The 26,051-nt window shown below is 36.9% G+C and overlaps 3 protein-coding genes and 1 pseudogene across 5 annotated transcripts; 3 read left to right on the top strand and 1 right to left on the bottom strand.

The window, feature by feature from the left end:
• Positions 1-1,455: 1,455 nt before the first annotated feature.
• Positions 1,456-7,330, top strand: LOC125214939 (diacylglycerol kinase 1-like). Its single transcript, XM_048116177.2, has 8 exons — positions 1,456-1,727; positions 3,113-4,530; positions 4,967-5,333; positions 5,704-5,780; positions 6,156-6,275; positions 6,478-6,642; positions 6,760-6,897; positions 6,993-7,330. The coding sequence occupies exons 2-8, from the start codon at positions 3,364-3,366 to the stop codon at positions 7,140-7,142; spliced, it is 2,184 nt and encodes a 727-aa protein (XP_047972134.1). The 5' UTR covers positions 1,456-1,727; positions 3,113-3,363; the 3' UTR covers positions 7,143-7,330.
• A 1,424-nt stretch (positions 7,331-8,754) lies between these two features.
• On the top strand, positions 8,755-11,294 carry LOC125209975 (vinorine synthase-like; annotated as a pseudogene). The gene is made up of 2 exons (XR_016137411.1): positions 8,755-9,311; positions 10,496-11,294. The product of XR_016137411.1 is annotated as a vinorine synthase-like (transcript).
• Positions 11,295-13,921: 2,627 nt separating this feature from the next.
• On the top strand, positions 13,922-16,319 carry LOC125212476 (stemmadenine O-acetyltransferase-like). Its single transcript, XM_048112659.2, has 2 exons — positions 13,922-14,484; positions 15,445-16,319. The coding sequence occupies exons 1-2, from the start codon at positions 13,928-13,930 to the stop codon at positions 16,178-16,180; spliced, it is 1,293 nt and encodes a 430-aa protein (XP_047968616.1). The 5' UTR covers positions 13,922-13,927; the 3' UTR covers positions 16,181-16,319.
• Positions 16,320-16,993: 674 nt separating this feature from the next.
• On the bottom strand, positions 16,994-25,794 carry PDR2 (phosphate deficiency response 2). 2 transcript variants are annotated; one of them, XM_089067420.1, is made up of 22 exons: positions 25,576-25,794; positions 25,195-25,477; positions 24,715-24,804; positions 24,382-24,584; positions 24,091-24,163; positions 23,768-23,940; positions 23,488-23,659; positions 23,102-23,206; positions 22,911-23,021; positions 22,726-22,812; positions 22,440-22,622; positions 21,422-21,472; positions 21,215-21,340; positions 20,552-20,631; positions 20,159-20,267; positions 19,762-19,890; positions 19,526-19,591; positions 19,312-19,383; positions 18,975-19,129; positions 18,666-18,777; positions 18,460-18,576; positions 16,994-18,297 (listed from the first exon to the last, which is right to left on the bottom strand). In XM_089067420.1, exons 2-22 carry the CDS (start codon positions 25,441-25,443, stop codon positions 17,209-17,211), a joined length of 3,552 nt encoding a protein of 1,183 aa, XP_088923546.1. In that variant the 5' UTR covers positions 25,444-25,477; positions 25,576-25,794; the 3' UTR covers positions 16,994-17,208. The 2 variants fall into 2 exon arrangements, with proteins under 2 accessions (XP_088923546.1, XP_047965510.2); XM_048109553.2 differs by lacking the exon at positions 25,576-25,794 and having other exon boundaries at positions 24,382-24,577; positions 25,195-25,210.
• Positions 25,795-26,051: the final 257 nt, after the last annotated feature.

Genomic DNA, 26,051 nt, shown 5'->3' with positions numbered 1-26,051 from the left:
TTAAGCAAATAATTAATGGGGTGGTTACAATCAAATTCCTTTAATTCAGTTAATTTATATTTTAGCCTTAACTTTTGTATATGTACATTTTTATCTCACAACTTACATGTCATCAGGAATTGTAATGGTCACATTATTAAAAAAAATTAATAGCCAAATTTTTTAAATCAGTCATTTCACTAAAAAAACAAGTCAAAATGTCAAACTATAAATTAATAATAATTCTCTATCTTAAAATTTTTTATGCTTTTAAAAACCTACTTAATCTACAATTTTTTTTTAAAAAAAATATCAATAATGATTCTCTATTTATTCTCGTGATGACTTAAAATCCTAAGCTATTGGATATTTGGATTGAGAAAAAACGTTTTATCAACTGAGTTGCGCTTCATCGTCTTCTTATTTTTGCATGTTCATTGCACGGAATGTGTTCAAATACCTAATAAGTCTAATTTTTGTAATTAAAAATTAAAGATAATTTATAGTAGAAATATATAGAAATAAATAGAATATATAAGAAAGAAGTAGAAAATTCTAGAAGTGAAAAAGAATAGGATGAAAAGTTTAGAACAAATACATATGTAGTCTGTATATATGTCTGTTGTAAATATTTTGTACTATATGTTAAGTTTTGGAAGTTTAGATTTTTTTAGTTTTCAAATTCAAGTAATCAAAAAGTGATATATGAAATTAGTTTTCATAAAATTAATTGAGCCGTGCATCGCACGGAGGTAGAAACTAGTTAAATTAATATACAAGTGACTATATTTTAATAGGACTTTAATCCAATTGTGATAATTAAATCAAACTACTACCCTTCAATTTTAAACCTTTTATTCTACTTTGCGATACAATATATTTTGAATTGTTTTTGTCCCTTCAAACGTATTTATGAATGCCGAAATTTTATTTTACTATTTTCATTTCAATCTTCCCCATTTCAAGTGATAACAATGTTAATGACCATATTGTTGAGTTCCACTAGATTATCAGTGATTAGTGAAGCTATTAGAGTATATTAATTAAAATAAAGATAGAAATATAATTGATTAATAAAAAAACGCTGAACACATGGTTGGGATGAATTTAAAGAACATATAGTTCTCGATTAAAATAAAAAAAAAAGTAGAAGGAAAAAAAATGTACTTACTTCATAATATTATACTAATCCATTTAAAATCACCATTATTTTAATTCTCTTCCAATCATTCTTGATTAAAATAAATAAAACAAAAAGTATAAGGATTAATCGTACTACTACTACTATTCATTACAAATCGTCATTATTCTAATCTAAAAAATAAAGAGAACATTTAAAAAAAATTGTATTTCTACTTTATTCCAATCATTCTAGATTAATGAAAAAGTATTAAGGACAAAAAATAAAAAACTTATACTCTATTATTCATTTCAAATCAACATTATATCTACTTTATTTCAATCATTCATTCATACTTTAGTTTCTTTGAAGTGTTTTTTTCCCTCTAGAAAGTGCTTCCACTCTCCATCAAAAATGGCTTCCAAATTTAGAGATACGAATTAGAGCTGCACTGCACTCACCTCCACTCAGCTAGCAGAATCACAGATCAATCGATTCAATCAATCAATCGCATACACAAACCGTTTTTATACAAAGTTACAAGCTTCTATTTCATCTGCTCGCTTTTTCGCCTCTTTGGTCGCTGGAGAAAGATGTGCGATTTGTTAATAATGAGCTCGTTCTCTTTGTGAGTTGTTCCGGTTAAATTCCTGCTTTTTGTTCTGTTTTAGAGAACTCCTCAATGCGTGTATGTGTGGATTTGTGTTTTATTTTTTTGGGGGTGAATATTGGTTTGTGTGAATGGGATTGGAGGATCATGATTTTGCACGATTTCTATGAGTTTAAACTGTGTATTTAGTTCAGAAATTGCTGCGTTTTAGTTTTTGTTTTAATTTTATGATTGGATTAGGCTTAGAGGCTGATTGGCAGGTTGATTGCAGTTGTTTTTATGTAGCGGTTTTGATCTCGAATGTTTCTATGTGCTTTCTGTTTGTGCTAATAAGTTGAGTTGCGATCCGAGTAAAATATGATTTAGGTAGTTGGATGAAGTAACTTTGTTATATGATTTTCAGTGGAGTAATTCTGAGATTTCAGGTTTGTTGGAAGTTTACCTTGATTTAAACTATTAACAGTGATATTTATCAAGTTGAAAGATGTAGAAATCAGTTGAACATATTCAAATTTCTGGAAAATACATATGGTTCTCATTAAAATTATTCAAGTGAAAGTGGAGGTTTTTTAGGCATTCAAAGACTGTAATCTCCATTCTTTTTATCAGCGATTGACTTTTCTTGAATCAAAAGATGGATAAACAGTTGCGAGATTATATCTTATGGTGACTATAATTAATAGTAGTTCCTCGTGAAGAATCGCAAGGATTTTGAACTATGACCTTTTATCACTGACAATCTCAGTTCATTTTTTGGTGCGATGCAGCAGCTTGCACAATCTGCACTCACATAATGCTTATACTCCCTCCGTCCCAAGATAAGTGAGCACAAACTTTTCGGCACGAGATTTAAGGAAAATGGGGTTTTGTTAGTAAAGTGGAGAGTGAATAAAGTAAGAGAGTTAATAAAGTAGAGAGAAAAAGTAAGAGACAGAATACCAAAAAAGGAAATGAGTCACTTATCTTGAGACATCCCAAAAAGGAATGTGAGTCGCTTATCTTGGGACGGAAGGAGTATTAATTACAAACCACACTCAATGAATGTTAGGAAGCAACCATATAGGAAGTAGTAATGGAAAAGGATTAGGGTCTATCAATCCCTAATTAGAGTTCATAAATCCCCAATTAGAATGTATTATTCACAATTAGGATTTAACTAGGATGGATGCACTGTGCATCAGGATGTACCGTAGTGTGTCCTATACATGTCCCATTTAATCAAAAACCTTTAAGTGTTTTACTCTTAATTTGGCGTGTGATGATTAGTTTTCGGGTGCATTCTTTATCTGTTAGTACAGAGTTCCACAGGCTTGTTATGATTATCCATTGAAGTTTTAATCTTTAATTCTCTAGACTAATTGTCTAGGTATTAATGTGTTAAATATTTGATCATTTTTTCACAGTTAAATTGGCTTCACAACTCACAAGATACTTTTGAGGATACCGGAATGAGTGAATGACAGACACGATGTAACTTCAGCTCATACATACAAAGAAAACCTTATACTAGGTGGCTCTTTTTGGAAAGGGCAGTTTCTAGCTAGTGTTAGTATATTATCATAGATTGCAAAAGCTTTCTCCATCTTGATCAATTGAAACTAGCTGGTGGTATTGTTTGTATAAATTGAGTATGATGGTGGATATCATATAAGAAATGAACGAGTACAGGGAATATGAAGGTTTTGTTTTTACCTGGATGAGTAAAAATCAAATGGAAATGGAAGAACATCATATGTTTGTAATATCTTGCCTTGTAGCAAGCATCATAGGAATATTGACTATAATCTACTCAGCCTGGCGGTGGAGAAGAAATATTAACTTAAATTGGATGAAAGCCATAGCTAGATCCAAGAAAAACCCTAAGTCAATGAACAAAGTCCCACAGGTTCCGCACAGTTGGAGTATGGAATCTGTAGCTCGAGGTAGAAATTTGAGCTGTTGCGTATGCTTGGAGTCCATCACTCCTTCACAGACTCTTGGTCCCGTGGCTTCTGATAGTTACATCCACCACTGCAGCATATGTGGTGCAGCAGCTCACTTGGACTGCTCTGCTGGTGCTCAAAAGGATTGCAAATGTGTTTCGATGTTTGGATGTGGTCAAGTTTTGCATCAATGGGCAGTTCAGTGGACAGAGGAAACAGACCGGCCAGATGAATCTTCTTTCTGCAGCCATTGCGAGGAGCCGTACACTGGTTCTTTTCTTGAAGGAACACCGATATGGTGTTGCTTATGGTGTCAACGCCTTGTACATATCGACTGCCACAGCAGTATGATTAATGAAACAGGGGATGTTTGTGATTTGGGGCCTTTTAAAAGGCTCGTTCTTTCGCCATTATATGTCAAGCAGTTGAAGAGAACTTCTTCTGGAGGGTTTCTAAGCTCCATTACTGCTGGAGCCAATGAGGTTGCATCATCTGTACGTGCCACTATTAGAAGTCAGAGTAAGAAGCATAGACATGGACCCGAGACCTTTGCTGATACAGGTAATGGAAGCAATATGAGTGATATGTCTGGTGACAGTGCTGCAGATGGTAGTCACGAAGGTATTACTTCTAGAATGGAAGATTACAGCAATAGCCCTGAAGGGAATCAACGGCAAAATGGAGAAGCAAACAAGATGGAAAAAATACCCAGCTTCAAGAGAAGCTCATCACTAAATCAAAATGACTCTAATGATTTAGTAAGCATGAGACAGACATATGAGCTGGTCGATTTGCCTCCAGAGGCAAGGCCCTTACTAGTATTTATCAACAAAAAAAGTGGAGCTCAACAAGGGGATTCGCTCAGGCAAAGACTGAACATTCTTCTAAATCCTGTACAGGTCAGAGCTTCTATAAGAGAAACTTCTGATATAGCTGCATCTGTTGCATAATAGTATAATATTTGTAAAAATGTGAATCTTCATTGTGTAACTGACACAGTAAAAACTGATTCAGTAGGATAATTAGTTAAAGAAGACTCAACACACATTTGCAAAGCCTTATTTAATCGATTGCTTGCAAATCAGCTGTGAGAAAGTAGAAAATGTGTTATTATCGCACAAACATTTGCTAGTGCAAAAGAGATGGGCTGGGGAGGTTGCTTATGTATAAAGTTATACTACATGATTCTGTTTCGTCGTTGATTATACAAGACAATAAGACATCATAAGCCATATGTTTATATCCGTGTCCTCTTGAAGCCAGCCCTTTGATTATGTGCTGTTGTTGTCCCCCACTGCTACTAATCTTGCCGCTTACTACTAATGTTGATTATAGGTCTGTCAACTAAGCTCAACAGAGGGGCCAGAAGTTGGACTCTATTTATTTAGAAAGACTCGGCATTTCCGTGTTCTAGTCTGTGGAGGAGATGGCACTGTTGGCTGGGTTCTTGATGCCATAGACAAGCAAAATTTTATCTCTCCTCCACCAGTGGCTATCCTTCCAGCGGGAACAGGAAATGATTTGGCTCGGGTTCTCTTGTGGGGAGCTGGTCTAGGTTTACTTGAGAGGCGAGCAGGCCTTTACACTCTTTTGCATGACATAGAACATGCTGCAGTAACTGTTCTTGATCGCTGGAAGGTATTAATCTCAAACCAGCAAGGGAAGCCACTCCAGTCCCCTAAGTTTATGAACAACTATCTTGGTATGTGTAGATTATATTTCATTTTACCATTTTACAAAATTTATGTGATACACATCATGTACCATCAACCTCTGATTAGGTGTGCATATTTAGTGCCAACCTCTGTTGAGACTTCAACTTCACTTCCTCAAAAATGCACCACAATTTCCATTTTCAATCTAACGCTCTATAATCAGAAGAATTAGAATCTCTTTATTTTGTTGAGTGTATTTTAGAAAATGCTTAATGATGCCCATTTTATGCTTCAGAAACTTACATGCTTCTACTGCTAAAGATGAGTTCCGGTGGAATTTGAAAGGAACTAAGTTTGCGATCGTTCTGTTGTGATCCATTTGTGCTGTATACTAATGCAATTCCAATATTGTTATAGGTGTTGGTTGTGATGCAAAGGTTGCTCTAGAAATCCATAATTTGAGAGAAGAGAATCCAGAGAAGTTCTATAATCAGGTAAATCCATTGTTAAAGATAGAGAGTGTTTAGCTGTTGTTAATCGATGCGTGTTATTGGTGATATTGGTTATATGCTTCCTATTTTTTAAAATACTCATTTTAACTTTCTTCTCCCCCTCATGATAGTTGTAAAATACATAGGCAGGTTGACAGTTGCAATAAGTGTTCGCAAGAAACATATTCTCTTAAGGAATTAAAGAAATTAGATTTGGAAGTCTTGTTTTCCTCGTCAAATACTTGTACATATTGGTCGTTTATTTGGTTTTGCACAAGCTGATGAGTAGAGAACCGGTCATATTTTGTGTAGTACTGTCTTGTTTATTATTCACGTTTTACTATCACATGAAAAAAATAACTTGTAGTTTTATTGCAGTTCATGAATAAGGTTCTATATGCTAGAGAAGGTGCTAAGAGCATCATGGATCGAACATTTGCTGACTTACCTTGGCAAGTCCGGGTGGAGGTTGATGGTGTCGAGATCGAGGTTCCTGAGGTGGGAGCATGATATTTCAATTACTCAATAACTGACAAAGCTGTACATTTCTTTGATAAATGCATCTTTATCCATTTTTTCCATCCTAAATACCTTTTCTTGTGACAGTGTGCGCATATATATACGTGTAATGTGTGTAGGCATCAGCTAGTGCAAGAATTTTGTGGGAAACATGACATTTTGATGTCTTCTTTGTTTTAAGGATGCAGAGGGAGTCCTTGTAGCTAATATTGGAAGTTACATGGGTGGCGTCGACTTGTGGCACAATGAAGACGATAGCTATGATGATTTCGACCCTCAATCCATGCATGACAGAATGCTCGAGGTCGTAAGCATTTCAGGCATGTGGCATCTAGGAAAGCTGCAGGTAGTGTCCTATTGATCAATAAAAATATCTATCTATCTATCTTAGAAATCAAAAACTAAAATTCCCAAATAAGGGATGTAGAGAGGTATATTAAACCACTTAATGTATTCATGTAAGGTTGGCCTATCCCGAGCACGTCGGCTTGCACAGGGACGGTCGATTAAGATCCAGCTTTTCGCCGGGTTCCCAGTTCAAGTTGATGGGGAACCATGGTTTCAACAGCCTTGTACATTGAACATCTCACATCACGGACAGGTCTCTCTCTCTCTCTCTGTATTGACTGATTCTTTCGTTTAGCCCATCTGCCTCGTTCCTTCTCTTGTTACGCTAACATATACTGTGTTTCTCAGGCGTTTATGTTGAAACGAGCTGCAGAGGAACCTCTCGGCCATGCTGCTGCAATCGTGGCTGATGTCCTCGACAATGCTGAGACCAGTCACATCATCAACGCATCGCAAAAACGGTCACTTCTTCAAGAAATGGCGCTGAGGCTGTCCTAGAACACAACCTGTAAAGTCTTTTTTATCAATACTATAAACATATATATTGATGTCAACATTTGGTTTTGCATCCCACAATTGGCTTACACCTTTAAGTTTTAAGGTTGTATGTAAGATTTATGAGAGAGAAAGAATGCTTGCAAAGTAGTAATACCTTAATGGAAAAATAGACCTTCATTTTTCATCAATTCTTTTGGTTAGTCTTTTAGATGTTAGTCATGTTCCGGTCAGAAAATTTCAACAAGAACGTGACAAACGAAATTGTTTTTGAAATTAGAATTTCACCCATGACTGAAGTTAAAAAAAAAAAAAACTTTTCATTCCCTATTCACTACACGTTGCAAACTATTTCTATCGAATAGATTCGCCCCCCTCAAGATTGTATGCTAAATGTTACTCCCTTCGATCTGGTTAAGATGAACCATTTCTTAGTTGACGTGAGATTTTAGAATTTGTTTGTTAATTGCTTAATTGGAGTGAGAAAATGTGTGCGTAAATATTAAATAGAGAGAGAAAGAAAATTGAATATTTTAATTGGAGAGAGAAAATTATTTTATTGTTTCCAATAATAGAAATGTGTCTATTTTAATTGAGACAAACTAAAAAGGAAAGTGTGCAGTCTTAACTAAGACGGAGGGACTACTATTATTAAAACCACACGTATTAAGTGAGTGCAATAAAAATGGTTTGTGTAAGAGATGTAGTACTTGAGAATTTCTTTATTTTTTTAGATGGATAAATGACTTTAAATTTAAAGGCCACTCTCTGCAGAGGACTCAAACTTGGGACCTTTGGTCTCATGGCCTCAAGTATTAACTTCTTTATCGCTTGACCAACTCGCACACTTTTGACAATTCCTTCATTTTTTTTATTGGTAGAATTGAGAAAAAGACAATTCCTTCATTGTTTAACTTATGGTGGTTGTTGAAATAGATCGATATTTTTAATAAGAAAATGAAAGTTAGTAACCTAGGCTACAGCCAGCGTTTGACACCTCATGAATATTCATCAATCGTTGGGCGGCGCGCATACATTGCCGGTTTTCTCAAATACACATCGCTACTGGGCCGCCACAAAAACCCCACCTCAAATTTCATCACATATATATAAATTATACATAATAAAATTAATTTGTTAAATTTCTCACTATTAAAACTCGTAAATTTTGTCGATGTCTAACTTTGCCCTCTCTATATAAATTCATGCTGCATACGCTCTTAAGAAACGTACTCCCTCCGTCCAATAAAAGTTGAATCGTATTCCTTTTTAGTCCGTTCCAACAAAGTTGAGTCATTTCCTTTTTTAACAAAAGACAAAACATCTAATCACTCTTACTTTATTCTATCATTTACTTTATTCTCTTTTATCTTTCTTACTTTTTTTTCTATCTCTCCTATTTATTTAATATAAATTCTTAATTTCCGTGCCCAAAAGTTTTGTCTCAACTTTTATGAGACGGAGGGAGTACATTTTATAAGAAACCTACATTTTATAGGACGGCTGGAGTGTTAATTATTATTAATGTACTACCATTCAAGATAAACATTATTGAATGACTTCTAACATTCCTACAAATATCAAAAGCATTGACATGAAAATTAATGTAACAAAAATGGCACAGAAAAACATCACAAACCATATAGTAAAACCATCATCACCAACTCCACTCGCTTCCAAAATCCACGAACTCTCAATTCTTGATCAATTGCAACCACTAATATACATTCCCTTAATTTTCTTATATGAAAACAATCAATCTGCGTCGCAACAAGAAATCTCCAAACGTCTGAGACAGTCTTTGTCGGAGACCCTAACCATCTTCTACCCCATTGCAGGCACACTCGTACAAAACTCGCACGTGGATTGCGACGACAAGGGCGCCGAGTTTGTCGAAGCCCGGGTTCATGCTCCCCTCTCACACTTCACACAAAACCCTAATTTTGAGGAAATGGTGAAGCAGTTATCCCCCGCGGCGGATGGGACCGAAACCCGAAACCTGTCCGTGAAGATTAGTTTCTTCGAGTGTGGAGGATTTGCCGTTGGCGTGCTTTTGTCGCATAAGCTCGCGGATGGGTCGTCTGCAGCGGCGTTCGTCCGCGCGTGGGGGGAGACCTGCCGTGGGGAAGCTTCTGGAATCATCCACCCCTCCCGTAGGCAGACACACTTAAGGTTGGCCTCTTGCTCCCTAAGAGATGGTTCGTTTAATTTTTTTTTTTTAAAGTCTAAACACAGAACTATACCAGTTTGAAAATACAATAATATCAGTTCACATTGCAAAACATACTTATCAGATATCCATTCCTGACTCAATATCTATTAGTTGATTCATGAATATCATTTGCTGACACAATATCAGTTCCTGAGTGAATATTAGAAACTGATTTGTTTCGTAATACCAACTAATATTAATTTACTCATTCTGTTCCCTCATAGTTGAGTCATTTTTCTATTCTGAGAAGTTCTCTCATAATTGAGTCATTTCTATATATTATACTCCCTCCGTCCCCCATTACTTGACACGGTTTGACCCGGCACGGGTTTTAAGAAATGTAATGGAAAGTGTTGAAAAAGTTGGTGGGATGTGAGTCCTACTTTTAAAGTATTAGTTTTATAATAAATGTGAGTAGGAATGAGTTAGTGGAATATGGGGTCCACTACCAAAAATGGAAAAAGTGAAGTGTGTCAAGTAATGGGGGACGGACCAAAATGGCAAACTGTGTCAAGTAATGGGGGACGGAGGGAGTAACAATTTTTCTCCCTCTTACTTACTTTACTCTCTTCGCTTTTTTTTATCTATCCGACTTTGTATTTATCTATCTACTTAATACACCAAACGTCCATTTCTTAAACTCCTTGTCGAAATTTTTTGCCTCAACGATGAGTGAACGGAGGTAGTACTACTCCCTCCGTCCACGAATAATAGTCCCGGTCACTTTTTTGCACTTGTTTTGTAAAAATGATACTCCCTCCGTTTCGCCATAGTTGAGTCATTTTTCTGTTTTGGAAAGTTTCTTCATAGTTGATTCATTTCCATATATGGTAGTAACTTTTTTCTCTTTATAACTTTACTCTCTCTTACTTTATTCTCTCTATTTTATTTTCTCTACCTTTTCCTCTCTCTTACTTTTTTATCTATTTATTTAACACACCCAACATTCATTTCTAAAACTTCGTGCCGAAAAGTTCCGCCTCAACTATGAAGAAACGGATGGAGTAATAAATAGTTAAAGTGGAGAAATGATAAAGTAAGATAGAGAATAATGTAGATAAGAGTCCTAATCATGGACGAGGGAGTACTTGATATGATTTTCAATTCTCAAAGTTCTTATTTTAAATAAGTTTTCACTGCGCAGCGTCCACCCCTCCTTCGACCTGGCGCTCCATTTCCCGCCCTTGCACTCGCCTCGGCCCTCGTTGTCTTATGGAGTCCCGAGAGAGAAAATTGCAACGAGGAGGTTGGTTTTCGACAAGGAGAAGGTGGAGAGGATCAGGAAGCTGGAAGCTTCAAGAAGCTCGGTAAAGGACCCAACTAGGGTGGAAGCCGTCTCCGCTCTCATGTGGCGGAGCTTCGTCGCCGCGCACATAAAGGCCGGGACGGGGACGGGAACAACTTCGTTCCCCGCTGCTCATGCGGTGAACCTGCGCCCTAGAGTAGGGCTGCCAGATCGCACTTCGGGAACTGCGTCGCGGGGGTAGCTGAGGCTCTTTCGTTAGGCGAAGACGTCGTGTCGAGATTGAGGGCAGCCATACGAGGAGTGGGCGATGATTTCATGAAAGGGGTTATGAATAATGAAAAAATGCTGCAAATGCTGGATGAAACCATTGGTGAATTTAATAAGCCGAGGAGCTGTGCTTTTAGCAGTTGGGTGAGGTTCGGGTTGTACGAGGCGGATTTCGGTTGGGGGAAGCCGGCTAGGGTTTGCACCAGCTTTCCGTACATGAACCTAGTGCTGCTCATGGATGCTCCGGCTGGAGACGGAATCGAAGCTTGGATTAATGTCGTTGACGAACGTTTCTTTCAGTTGATGCGATCCAATTGCGACAAGCTTCTTGGTGAAGATGTTATGGCTACTTGATCATGTCCCAAACTCACAAGTACATTGATATAAAATGAATAAGATTTTCGGGTTTATTCAATGCCCGTATTTGGTCCGTGTACCCGTGTTTGTCACTAAGCACACTTGGTGCAATTATGTATTAGTATGAATTTTGTAAAATTCTACTGTAAGTCTAAGAAGTCTAAATGCGAAGATAGAAACCAGTTATTAGAAGGGTACGACACAAGATTTATTGAATAAGTAAACTGCTAACGACGAAATAAAAAGAATAAAAATTCCCCCAAATGATTTTCTAAATAACATTAGGTATTCGATTCTTATATTTCCTCCACCCCGCTTAGAACACATTTTCTTTTTTGGAATGTCTCACGAGACGAAATATATCTTAGCCGACACAGGGAAGAATAGCCGGCAGGGAAGATTATTTAAAGCAACAAATTAAACTAAACAAAACACCGGGTAATTAATTTGATTAAAATTGTTGTATTTTATATCCAAAAAACAAAACCGTCCCTCCGTCTAGGCTAAGATGAACCATTTCTTAGTCGACATGAGATCTTAGGATTTGTTTGTTACTACGTGTGTTTAATTGGAGAGCGAAAATGTGTGCGTAAATGATAAACGGATAGAGAAAAAAGTTGAATATTTTAATTGGAGAGAGAAAATTGTTTTATCACTATTATTAAAACCACACGTATTAAGCGAGTGCAATAAAAATGGTTTGTGTACGAGACTAGACAATTTCTTAATTGTTTAACTTATGTTGGTTGTTGAAATAGATCGATATTTTTATTAAGGTACTGAAAGTTAGTAACCTACAGGCTATAACCAACGTTTAGCTAAACGGCTAAACCCCATCTATCGAATAGTTAGGTGACCCCAGTCCCCACTAATAAATAAAATTTCTCTAAAATTCTTTTAACCCCCTTAGATAGTTAACTTACAATATTCACTTAACATGTTAAATATGGCTTATGCAATATTTTTATAATTATAATTTAATATATTTCTTATTCCTTTTACGATTATGATCCTTATATTCTACACTCTCTTCATCCATAAAAAATTGTCACATAGATAGATAACGAGTTTTAATAGAAAATTGCTTAAGTATAAAAAAGAAAGTGATAAAATGGGTAAAGTAGGATCTCCTCATCCATTTTTCTTACTCCGCTCCTCGTCCACCTCTCACAATATAATAAAATAATATTATAATTATAACCAATTTTAATAAGTGATGATGAATTATTTTATTGTATTGTGAGATGTGGATGATGAGTGGAGTAGGAAAAGTAGATGAGGAGATCTTGCCGAATTTTGGTGGACAGAATGAGTAAAAAGTTATTTTTGGAAAGATGTTGATGTCATTCGTCGACCTCACGCACTTACAGGATGTCGTTTTTCTGCACATCGACCACCAGTGGCGGAACCAGCATAGGCCAAGCCCCCGCTGGAGCGGGGGCTTGCTGGTTCCTGATCACTATTACCACCGTCCACCGGAAATTGTAAGGGCGCGGCGCCGCCCAGTTGCAGCATCTGTTGAATGCTTTAGAAAGAAGATGAAGTTTACAGGCTTAGGTTTTGCTATTGGGCTGGAATGTATAATAAAATCAATTGGGCCATTAGTATTTAGTAGTAGATGCTATTAATACTCTTATTTAATTCCTGACCAAATATCTCTCACTAGATAAATCGGTAGTCATTAGTTTTATAACTCTAACTCATTTATTTAAATTCCTATCAATTTATTCCTATCAATTTATAAATTCTATTTCATGTATCAATTATACTTGGTGCATGAATTTAGTTCCTCTATCTATTATTTGTATTACTCCGTATGGGATGGTGTTCTCTTTATTTTTTTTCAGTTTACTTTATTTTTTATTTTTATTTTTTAGTCATTGCTAATGAGAGTATGAGTTTAGGGGATATGGTTTCTTATAGAAAATGGGGAGAAATATTTTTAAAAAAATTAATCTTTATAATTTTATGGTGAAAAATTATATAAAAAAATTTGTTATCAAATTGTCTTAGAATTTTGGTGTATAGTTTTTCTTGAGATAATGTTATTCTATTTAAATTTTGTAAAAGCTTATAAGTATTACTCCCTCCATTTTTTTAAAAATAGCAACTCTTTTCATTTTAGTCCGTTCTTTAAAAATTGCAACTTTCAAACTTTCTGTTTTAAGAAATCTTTACACTCATATACATCAATTTATTTACCACTTATACCACTACAATTAACAACTTAAAATTGGACTCCATGATCAACTAACATTAATTCTATGACTTTTTTCTCTTCCTCTCTCTTACTTTACCAATTTTTCTTCCTCTCTCTCTTACTTTATCAAATTGTGCATTAAAACTCGTGCCGTTTCAATCCTCCATATTTTTAAAAAACGGAGGGAGTATCAAATTTTAAATTATTTTAATATTATTAATTGTTATATTTCAGCACCGGCTTGTTCATATTTCTGGTTCCGCCACTGTCGACCACTACTAGGCCGCCACAAAAACCAATGGATTACCAACGCGTGGCTGCACTGCAGACGCTCTTTATAAACACACATTTTGCGTTGCTGATGCTCTTATGAAACATGCAATAATTGGACAGCTGGAGTATTAACTATTATTGTAACTACCATGTCAGATAAACATTATTGAATGCCTTCAAACATTCCTATATGTATCAAAAGCATTGACATGAAAATTAAGATAACAACAAAAATGGCACAAACAATCATCACAACCTATATTGTAAAACCATCATCTCCAACTCCACTCGCTTTCAAAATCCACAAACTCTCATTTCTTGATCAAATGCTACCACCAATATACACCCCCTTCATTTTCTTATATGAAAACAATGAATCTGCGCCGCAACAAGAAATCTCCAAACGTCTGAGATGGTCTTTGTCAGAGACCCTAACCATCTTCTACCCCATTGCAGGCACAGTCATACAAAACTCGCACGTGAATTGCGACGACACGGGCGCAGAGTTTGTTGAAGCCCGGGTTCATGCTCGCCTCTCACACTTTACACAAAACCTTAATTTTGAGGAATTGGTGAAGCAGTTATCCCCCACGGCGGGCAGCAGTGGAACCCGAACTTTGTTCGTGAAGACTAGTTTCTTCGAGTGCGGTGGATTTGCCATTAGCGTGTCTCTGTCGCATAAGCTTGCAGACGGCTCATCTGCAGCGGCGTTCGTCCGTGCATGGGCGGAGAGCTGCCGCGGGGAAGCTTCTGGAATCATCCACCCCTTCCATGGGCAGACACACTTAAGGTTGGCCTCATTACTCCCTCTGCCCAATAAAAAATGTAATTTTTTTTTGCACTCGTTTTAGAAAAATAATATACTAGTACTAATTAATAGTTAAAGTGAAGAGAAAATAATATAGTGAAAGTGCATTACAAAATTAACTGCAAACAAATTGCTAAGGTTGAAAAATAAGACTCTGATGTTTTTAAGCTAATTCTTTAAACTCCTTAGTTAACTTACTATATTCACCTAACATTTTAAATAGGGTTTATGCTATATTTTTATAATTATAGTTTCATTTATTTCTTATTCCTTTTGCGATTATGATATATCCTTAGTATTTTATACTCTCTTCATCCAAAAAAAAATGAAACAGTCACATGGGTGGATAACACGAGTTTTAATACAAAATTAATTAAGTATGAAAAAAGAAAGTGATAAAATGAGTAAAGTAGGATAGAGAAATAAAAAAAAATATGAATAAAGTAGGAGAGAAAGATAAAAAATGAGTAATAAATTGAGATCAACTTTCCATTTTTAGCGTGAGATCAATTTTGGTGGACGAAGGGAGTAATATTTTTGAAAAGATGTTGATATTTCTAATGCATGTAATTTTAGCGTGAGATCAGTTGTGATGTTTTTAATCATGTAATTTAAGAAAATAATATTTAAATTATTCAACTACCTTGAAACAAAGTGAGTAATTTGTATGTTCACCTAATTCTATGTGTATATATATTCTTGAATAGGATTATTAAAACTGAACCAAATAATTGCAGAAGACCGTAATATCATTCTTAGATAACACGAAGGTCATTTTAGTAGTTTTTAGTTCAATTTAAAAATATGGAAGTTGTTTCTAGATAGTTTATGTTATTCTTTCTAAAATGACCTAAAAAAAACTAAAAAGACCTACAAGTGGTTTTATTACTATGCAATAAGATTGAGTTATGCATATATAAGCCTAACGAGAGTCCTTCCCAGCGCCCACCCCTCCTTCGACCTGGCGCTCCATTTCCCGCCATCGGCCTCTCCCCGGCCCTCCTCGTTGCATCTCGGAGTCACGAGGGAGAAAATGGCGACGAGGAGGTTGGTTTTTGACGCGGAGAAGGTGGAGAGGATGAAGAAGCTGGAAGCTTCTAGAAGCCAGGTGAAGGATCCAACTAGGGTGGAAGCCGTCTCCGCTCTCCTGTGGCGTAGCTTCATCGCCGCTCACAAAAAGTCCGGAGCTGCGGAGACGGGGACGACGTCGTTCCACGCCGCTCATATAGTGAACCTACGCCCTAGAGCAGGGCTGACCGACCGCACCTTTGGCAACTGCATCGTGGTGGCAGCCGCGTCCTCGCTTGGCGAAGGCGAAGACGCGGTGTCGAAATTGAGGGGCGCCGTGCGAGGAGTGGACAGGGATTTCATCAATGAAGTTGTGAAGGATGAGGAATCGGTGCGGGCGATGGATGAGACGAGCGATGTGTTTCGTAAGCCGAGGAATTGTGTTTTCAGCAGCTGGCTGAGGATGGGGTTGTACGAGGTGGATTTCGGATGGGGGAAGCCGGGGAGGGTCTGCGTCGGCGGCTTTCCATACATTAACCTCGTGGTGCTCGTGGAAGCTCCGCCGCCCGGGGACGGGATCGAAGCGTGGATTTATGTTGCTGACGATCGTTTCTTTCAGTTGGTGCGATCCAATTGCGAGAAGCTTCTTGGTCAAGATTTTCTGGCTTGATCCTGTCTCAAACTCATTAAGTAATAACAGATAGATTGTATGGTAGGTCAAAATTGGGAGAATTTGTACCTACTTTAAATTTCCAAGGACATGCAAAAAGCGATAATAGATCCTGTCGTTAATCTTATCTTAAAAAGCATACCAATTAAAAGGCCGCTCCACCGGAAATTCCCTCTTCCCCTACCTTACTCCAGCTTGGTAGTTTCCACCGCCGGTACTACAGACGCTTTACGCCCAATCATTCCGAATAACGCTTGCATCCTCTATCTTCCCGCGCGGCTAGAAAAGCGCAGATTATTTTTGAACAATAGATGTCTTATATTGAAATAAAATGAATAAGACTGTGTACCCGTGTTTGTCACTAAGCACATTTGGTGCAATTAGTATGCACTCTTGTAAAATTTTGTTCAGTCTCGGAGGTCTAAATGCAAGAAATTTCGATTGTTGAGATGAGCATGTAGATAAGATTTATAGGATGAGTAAACTGTTTAACGAGGAAATAAAAAGAATAATTTATCCCCAAAACCAACGTATTTTAAAATAAGTGAAAATAATTTTCTAAGTGACATTGGTTGTTGAATTCTTATACTCTCTATCCGGATGCAGTATTTCCCATTCGACACATAATTTTTATTTTATGAATTGAGTTGATAGAAAATAAAATATGAGAAAAAATATAGTAGAGATAATAATAATTTTAACTTAGAAAATATGTCAATGAGACATTTAAAAAATAAAAATGCATTACTTATAATGGGACGAGTGAAATTTAGAAAATGTGTAAGATCCAAAAAGTAAAAATGGTATAATCAGTTAAAACTAAACAAAACATTTGATTAAAATTGTCGTATTTTATATCCAAAAAACAAAACTGTCCCCACATATTAGAACTGGTGGTGGCGTAAGGCTGCATACGGCGGCGGCATAAAACTAATATCCATGCACAAAAAATCATTTCCTCGTATAAAAAACATGGGGATTTAGCCATTAGAAGTGATGCTATATCATACCAAAATTCCATAGCTGCTTTAGACTCTCTTCTTCTCTGCGCTTGTCACGACGGCCCGTTGCTTCTTCTTCCATGCCGGCATCTTCCCGGGGAAGGCCCACCTCAAGAATCTCTCCCAGCTGTAGCAGACCAGGAACGCGAGGAACGACCAGAGCATCAGCTTGTTTCTCAGCTCTTTCGGCAAGGGCACGAGCTTCAGCCAATCGTTCAAGTCCCGGAACAAGTCGGAGGTAATGACAGTGAAGAAGCCAACAGCCCCGACGAGGGCATACTGGAAAGGTCTGTTCTGTGAGATGCTCTGATTGAAAGGGTGGCCCATGTAGTTGACAGCAAAAGTGGCCACTTGCAGCATCATGCCCACCATGTAGGAAACGGTGTTCACGAGGTTCGGGTGGAACTCTGAGTCGGGCTCGATGCATTCCTCTGGCATGTACTTCTCAGCTGCCTTCACCGATGATATCAAGAAGAAGATGTGAACGGTGAACTGGCCTAGGAGGGAGAGCAGGACGTAGGAGCAGAAGATATTGGGATGAGGCCTCTCGGCTGATAGTGTCGGGAGTGGGGAGGCGTGGGATATGAACAGAAAGAAGGCAGCAGTGAAGACCCCACTGATTGTGGCCTGAACATCGCCCAGCTTCACGCCGTCTAAGTACATCACGCTAAGGACGTAGGCTGTAGCAAGACAGTTGAGCCCGAGTATCTTGAACATTTGGAGCGTGGTGACGAGGGTACTACGACCCTGGCGGATCACGTCGATAGTTGGAGAGACTGAAGCATGCTTTGCTGTGAATGGCGACGCCATAGAGGCATCACCCAGTTTAACAACTGGAGCAGAACGGCCATCACCATCCTCGTTTAGCTCATCCATTAGTTTCTTCAGCTTTTGGCGTTGCATTTCTGCAGCGGTTAGATGACGGTTTGCATTCTGGCTGCTGGTAGACTCCGACTTTGAAGCAGGTTTGCTCTTTGAAGGACCATCAGCAGTTCCACTTGCAGGCTTCGGTTTCTTAGATTTACCAGACTTTTCGGTTTCGTTCGTTGACGATGTTGCAGACTTCCCAGTTTGTCCCGCGGGCATTGCATTAAGTAAAGCCACCCCAACATGTGCCTGTACAAGAATCATCAAGATTCACTTAATTTCTTTTACCCAAACAGTTTGTGACTGATTATGACAAGCAAGTCGAAATTTGTCATATCTACGATAACCAATTAAACTTTCATACATGCCTCTGGAGAAATATTTCATCCAAGTGGATATTAGAGTAATTACCTGTTTTAGAGCACCAACATCGTTTGTGCCATCACCACACATCAACGTCACCCTCCCCACAGATTTGAAAGAAGTGATTATGAGTTCCTTTTGCTCAGGGGCAACACGGGCAAATACCTAGGAAAACGTAGAAACCTTTTTTCAGTAAGAACTAACAATAAGAGAGCAATGAGGCTGAGCCACAAATAAACAGCCATAAGTTGCACCTTCACATAAGGAATGACTTTAAGGGTAGAAGAGCTTTGCTGCAGCATTTCCATGCAGTCACCACCAATGCAAAGATCATAACTCTCAGATAAATCTCCAACCTCATTCTCGCTTTCAAAAGGATAAAAACAAAAACATTAACACACCTCAGTAAAAGAAGCAACCATGTAAGTTTTTAGGCAAAGATGTAGGGAAATGCACAAACACTGTATAAATTAAAGCAAAAGATTTGGCAGTTTGAGGAAGATATAACATGAATAATCACATTGAAAGTAAATTGAAACCCTTAAATCAGAAAGTATCCTCACCTGAAGATTACTGTCTGGGTCTCATCTGGAGAAACCCATTCATACCCACCATTATTGCCTTTAGCCGGGCCAAGAATTAGTGCTGGTTTTGAGATTATATTAACTTGGCGGGCGACATGGCAAGCCGTCAAAGCTTGATCACCAGTAATCATTACCTGAAATATATATCATGAGTTCCTCAACTGAGGCAAAAATAGCATCAGCAAATATAATCTTCCTTGCTCATTTAATGAAGCTGTCCATGCATTTACATACATCCATCATCACAAAATTTCAATATATCATAATTCCATAGTTCCATATAACCAATTCAATAACAGTAGCACAAAGTTCTCACCAGATCGTGTGAGGATGCTTTTAATTCGGACAACACAGTGGCTGAGTCTCCCCGGATAGGGCAATTGAAAACCTAAAGTACCCATCATACAAACAATTATATAGCATCTAACTGATAGATCTTCAAAGAAAATTGATCAATTTAATATTTGTGCTTCAGAATGGAAGGTGGGGGCACTGGGGAAATCAGTTAATGTGCTTTTTAGATTACTTACTGCAAATCCAGCAAAAGTTAGACCACTTTCTACTGTGTCACGCTCTAAGCTCCGCGCTTCACTAACCTTCAGATCAGGAATAAACGTGGCATTAACAAAAAACAGACAACTTTGACAGGTTAATATTTCGAAATGGTATTAAGTTTGAATTCATTGCAACCAAATAAGAGTCAACATTTGGATGTACAAAGTACAAGAATGGGAAATATGGCTAGGGTGTAAAGAAACTTTCTTACTGTCATATCTGGAAGGGACTTGTAAGCCAAAGCCAAAACACGAGACCCTTGACGTGTGTGTTTCTTGTAAGTCTCAACATACCATGCAGGCACATTAATAAGCCTTTCCTGAATGGTTTCTGGAGCACCCTGCAATGTTAAGGAAATGGGGTCATTAACTATTTTATAATCCAACATTTATATATGAATAAATGAGAATAAATTAGTATAAATGCATTCAGCTATATTCATAGAAGGAAAACAAAAGAATGTACAAGTACTGCATCTTGTATTCCTATTACATTAGCTTTTGTTTACAGTAGATGAAACTTGAAAGATTGCCTTTTTATGAAAACCTTTCAAGGATGTGCATGTGGATGCATAGTAGGCGCACAAACATATACTTTGGTATCTGTACCTTAATGAAAGCAAAAAATTCCTCCTGAACACGAACAACTACCGCCATTCTTTTTAAGTGAGAAGCAAAGTGATGCCTTTGAACAATCTGGACAAAATTGCCACCTCCCCTGCATTTGTTCATATCAAGGAGAATAAATTAACATAAGATTTACCTTAGGGTAATACAGCAAATTCAAGAAATCAAGAAATGGCTAAGACTTGTTTTTAGAGTATATATGCTTATGAAGATAGAATAGATAAAAATATACATTGAGAAATTTAAGCCAATTTGTATGACAGCAAAAAGGGTTTTCTTTTAAAACGGAATCAGGTAAAGTTTAGCATCAGATACAAAAATAAATTAACTGCATCGACATAATTGCAATAACTGAAATAGAGATTAATAGCATACTTTTTTGGAATGGCCTTTTCATCTGATTTGTAGGTCCAATCAATTCCTTTCAGTGCAGCTTTCTCAAGAGGATCACCAACCTATGTCAAGGTATGAAGGGAAAATGTTACTGCATAAAACAAGAGTTTATAAAAAAGAATATACAGTTTTAAGACGTTTGAAATTCTAAATCTTGGACTAAAGAGAATCTGATGTCATGTCAATAAAAACTTTCAAATATGTATAGCAGATAATGGAACTATGTGATTCCACCTGAGTGACTTTTCTATCTCCCAACAAATGAAAATCCAAATAAAAGACCACCCTATTGACAGCATAATACAATTAATAGTACATTTTACATTTTCTTGCAATGCATGTGAGCAATATACCTTATCAAATGTTTCAGATTTCTCAAATAGGGAACCCTGATTGTGATGAAGCATGATTTTCCAGGAAGATAATTTACTAAATGCATGAACTTTCTTCAGTTTTATGAACCACATAAACACTGTATCATAATAATACAATCACACATCATACACTTTGCAAAATCTTTAGTTTATGAACTTCCTACCCTTGCTATTTCCCTGTCCTCCCAATTCATAACCAATTCGAACTTACACAATCACTTTTTATACAGTGAGCTTAACTGAATGCATCACAAATGACAATACACCATACCAGCTTATTGTCCACAAAGACCAAAGCATGACAGGATGCAAGTATTTCCAAAGTTCGATCTGGCACTTTAGATATTTCTGTTTCTAAGTCTTCACTATCTGACAGACCACCAACCCCAGAAAATTCCTGAGGAACAAATGAAGAAAATAAACACAATATACTGTAGGATCAAGAAGAGTCACGTATAATACAGCTTGAGCATCATACCATGTCATCTGAAGTTAGTGTCCCAGTCTTGTCGAAACAACATATATCAACCTGAAAGGTAAATAGCTCAAAATCAGCAGATGTGCTTCGGAATAATCATCAGCCAACAGCCAAAGAAGCATATTTTTTAGACTATAGCAATAAGAGACTATGAAACCCAGTAACCACACATTTATAGATGAAAAAAGAATAGCAAACATTGAGTTCTGAGAACAAGAAATTCAATGATATAATACCAAAAGTAATGGAATTTATAATTCTAATCAACCCATTTCGGATTAGAAAATGCTTGTGGTATCTATCATTTATAAAGTAATATCATTCAGAATGCTATGGAGTGTTGCTGTCTAGAGTATCATTGATTGCAGTTACATAAGAAGCACTGGGCTACAAAATATTAAGCATGTGTCGATAATGATGGACAATTTGCTAACTGAAATAGGTTTCTGATTCGTTGGTTGAAGATGGCAATAGGCTCACGGATTAGTTCTAAGTAATTGATTATTAAAGAGCAAATATGTGCTATAACATTCTAAAGGGTTATATGAGTTCTGCTAATGAGGCACAAGATGATCCAAAACTGTACAATTTAGAGGAGAATCAACTTTCAACTCTAAACCTGATATACTCTGGTCAGAAGAAAGGCTTAAGTTAAAATAAGATTTTACGAGTTTGTACATCAAAGAACATTTAATATTTTACAACCTAATTAAGACACGTGGAGACTAAATGAGTTGGTCCCTTCGCTAGACTCAAAAGAACCTATTAAATAAAAGACATAACTCCTTAGTTTGAATTAATTAAGGTATATACTCAGCACAATTGTTTTAAATATAACAATATCAAGAAGAAAACAGTACAATGTTTAAGGAAAGTGTAAGCAACAAACAATCGATAAACAAATCACAGTGTTATCTTAATCTCAACAAGATAAAGAGCTTGAAGTTTGGAACTAAACAAACCCACTGATGTATATTCGTACAATTCATTATCAGAAACAAAAAGTTGTGCTACTCACCTTTCCAGCAAATGGAATTCTAAATGGTTCTGTGCAGTAAATTCCACGTCTGGCTAGTGCAATCAAAGAAGTATTAACAGCTATCGACAGCTCCATTGGAAGTTCGGGGGGGATCACAGAAGTAATAATCAACGAACAACTCAGAAGAAGCTTGTATTTACTCCTTGTTGGATCCTCAAGGCCCTGTGGAACAATTATTGCATAATATACACCATGTTCTTTCCAAATAAAGTATCCAAAAAGGATCGAATGAGATCTTCATGAACATCTATCAGAACCAACTTACCTTTTTAAGGACATAACCAGCAGCTATAAGAGCAAATACTACCAAGAACAGAATAAAAAGCCCACTTTCCCAGCTGTTTGCAGTAACCTATGGGATCACATACAATATTAAAATTGTCAAGAAAATTATGAACAGAAGAATCCATATAACATTAATAAACCACCTAGAAACAGAAACAACTTTACCCTCTCAGTTGAAAACAGTATAGTTCGCATTAGCTTTCCTTGGCTAGTTTCAAATCCAGTTCGCAGCACAACAGCCACACATCCCCCATCAGGGGCTTTCAAGTGAAATGTCTGTATGGAAAATAAATGAATGCTTAAGTATGAAAATATGCGAGAATTCTGCCAATGGAATAAAGAGAGAAGTGAGAAACCTTATCTGGTGTATGCTGTAATATTTTTGTACCACCAAAAAGAACATGTGCCTTATCCCGTTTGATTGATAGTCTCTCATCATTTCCTCTGTTGCCTACTGAAACCTACAAAAATCTTAACGAATTAAAATGAAAACCTTCAGGTGGAAGTGTACCAAAAATTTCTGGGGATAAAATATATCCATTCTTCTCTTCCCAAATCTCAAAAATATAGCTATTAGTTATTACTGCATGTACTGCCTGTGAACATCATCTTATAGTAACTAAAATCAGTTATATGGAAAAACAGAATAACAAGAATTGCATGATTATGGGAAATGAGAATAGCATAATAAGGAAATCAAAAAGACAAGTGTATCATTTTAGTATTGGAAAATGGAAAGAACCTTCCATTGTGGTGTAGACTCCCCAGTCAGAATGGCTTCATTCACAATAGCACTTCCAGCCAAAATAAGCATGTCAGCAGGCACAGATTTGTCTTCCCCATCCAGACCAGTAGAGCGCCCAATGGATACAACATCCCCAGGCAGAAGCTCTGTCCCAGGAAGTTTAACCCACCTAAATTTCAAAGTAAAAGGTAAAGGATAATAGGATATATGCAAGTAATTAAAATTACAGAGCATAGTATTCTTAAAGAAATAGAGAAAGGAATTGATCGGGACGTACTTGCCACACCGATAAACCATCAGAATTTGGCTATCCACTTTTACACGTCTAAGCTCCGATAAAGTCTTCAAACGGCTTTTAGCCATTGTTGATTCAAACATAAACAGCATGAACAGAGTGAACAGACTGTAGTACCAATACTCATCTAAACACCACAGGCCAACACAGAAAACCTAAATACATTACAACAATAGCTCAGATAAGACCTCCGGATGGGCCAAAAAAATTGAAAAATGATAGTATAATTATGCACATAAAAAAAATTACTATAATAAAACAATTAATCAAGCTGAAACTAAAAGGTAGTTGGATTTACTATATACCTGAAATACGAAAAATGGTTCCATGACCTGCTCTTTCATCAATTTTTGGAAAGTGGGTTGAGGATACTCAAATCTGCATAGTCAAAACTTATTAATTAGCAAAAAAGCTTTGGGTGCACCACTAATACTCCTTTCAGAAAAAAAAAAGGTTGAAAAGTACATGAACATTTGACATATATAATGAGTACAGATGAAATAGATAATAGTATATGTTCTATTTACATAATAGCACCACATCACTTAGTGTTGTGAGAGAGAAGGTAAAATAGTTAGTTAGTTAAAAGAACTTACACATTCCTTCCCCATTTCTCGGTACCAGTAACAATTTTAGCTTCTGTACCATAACCAGTATTCTTGAGATAATACCCAATTGCTTCCTTGGATGGATACGGAAGTTTAGAGAATGTATGTTTCTCATTAGAGTAAATAAAATGTTGCTTCCTGAAGTGAAAGTAGATCTCTTCTGCACTTGGTGATGTAGAAGAAGCTGCCAACTTAGGAACATTTAACAAAATGGTACGAATTAGGCACATATAGTTTTATTTTGTAACAAAGTTAGACAACAGTTCTTTTTTTTTCTTCTTCTCAAGAATGACAGAGAGAATGGGTTGCTGAAGTCCCAACCTTCCGAAAGTGAAGCGGCACAACTTCTTTAGAGCCTGAAAATTTAGCTGGAGTAATCTTGCAAGCATCTGCATGGTGTATATCATTAACCTATCATGCAACACAGTACATGTTAGAACTTCAACTAAGGAAATACAGTCAAAGAAAAATAACTCAAGTTCAACTAAGGAAGCTCAGTACATGTTAGAACTTCAACTAAGGAAGTACAGCCAAAGGAATTCTAGTAGCTATTGCAGTCATTTCTACAAAAGCTAAATGTCCAACTAAAGAAATCTCAACTCAACTATCAACACCGATCACAGTACTATGGGCGACAAACATATAAAAAAGATGTCAACTTCAGATGATTTCAATATGATCATCACAAGTTTGTAACATAGTCCACTTCCTATAGAATCAATCAAACTTAAGCAAAAAATATAAGCAAGACAGAGTGGTTAAAAAAAGCATATTCAGTCAGAAAAAAAAAAAGAGACGAACCTTGGAAAATTTTACAAAGCATTTGAAATCCACGGACCAAACGGTGAACAGAAACACGAGAATGTGAAATGCAGAAATGCCGCCCAAAACAATGCAAGCATCCGCGAAATCCAAGCTGGGGACTACAGCTGACACCCACACTCCGTATAGAATCGCGAAAGGCCACATATCCAAACGCCATGCCCAATGCCTCTTTCTCAACAAGTCAACCGTATCAACCACTTTCCCGCCCACATTGAACCTCGACATCTCACTTCTTTCTGACGATCCAACCACAAATTCTCTGCGATTTCCAATTTGAGTCAAAAATTGAAAAGGAGCAGTAGCGTAACAGCTGATAATCACCGTAACCGAGTGAAGAATTCGTGTTGGGTGACTAACCTTTGATTCTTCGCCGCCGGAGATCGGACTAGAGGAGTCAAGGCTCCGTCGTGGCGCCGCCGATCAGGCTTGAAAACGACGACGGAGAGCTCAGTAGCTGAACTCAGATATCGAAGAATAGATTTGGCGATGGAGAGGAATGGAATCTGAAATCTGGATGTGCGTGCCCTAGCCCCCAAATTCAAGAAAAAATTGGAATTTTGATTTTTCTTTTTACGTAAATTTGATTGGGTCGGGTTAATGGGTAGTCTTTATCAACATAGGAGTACTAATCAAATACCACAATTTTTAATGATTTTATCAATTTAAAATTTTAAACTTTATTGAATTTATCTCAACTTTTGCAAAAATATTACTCGGTTGTTTCCTAACCCTTGGCAAGGGACTTGGTCACTTACTTCTTCCGTTTTATAAAAATATTTACATTTTTCATTTCTGATCATCCAACATAAATATGAGCCGATGGTAGCAAGCAG

The sequence above is a fragment of the Salvia hispanica genome, chromosome 3 (assembly GCF_029641045.1).
Source record: "Salvia hispanica isolate PSC_SH4W2 chromosome 3, Shi_PSC_v1, whole genome shotgun sequence".
Classification (NCBI taxonomy): Eukaryota; Viridiplantae; Streptophyta; class Magnoliopsida; order Lamiales; family Lamiaceae; genus Salvia; species Salvia hispanica.
Note: the sequence above shows the minus strand (reverse complement) of the source record. Positions and strands in the feature narration are given on the sequence as shown.

Bases quoted from the DNA above. Each gene is read 5' to 3' on its own strand.
- LOC125214939 (XM_048116177.2), top strand. From the start codon at position 3,364: ATGAACGAGTACAGGGAATATGAAGGTTTTGTTTTTACCTGGATGAGT. The intron at 4,531-4,966 runs GTCAGAGCTTCT...TGTTGATTATAG, and splicing joins TTCTTCTAAATCCTGTACAG to GTCTGTCAACTAAGCTCAAC. The intron at 6,643-6,759 runs GTAGTGTCCTAT...TATTCATGTAAG, and splicing joins GGCATCTAGGAAAGCTGCAG to GTTGGCCTATCCCGAGCACG.
- LOC125212476 (XM_048112659.2), top strand. From the start codon at position 13,928: ATGGCACAAACAATCATCACAACCTATATTGTAAAACCATCATCTCCA. The intron at 14,485-15,444 runs GTTGGCCTCATT...AGTCCTTCCCAG, and splicing joins CATGGGCAGACACACTTAAG to CGCCCACCCCTCCTTCGACC.
- PDR2 (XM_089067420.1), bottom strand. From the start codon at position 25,443: ATGTCGAGGTTCAATGTGGGCGGGAAAGTGGTTGATACGGTTGACTTG. The intron at 21,341-21,421 runs GTATGATGCTCA...TTTGTTCCTCAG, and splicing joins CACTAACTTCAGATGACATG to GAATTTTCTGGGGTTGGTGG. The intron at 19,592-19,761 runs GTAAGAAAGTTT...CCTGATCTGAAG, and splicing joins AGTCCCTTCCAGATATGACA to GTTAGTGAAGCGCGGAGCTT.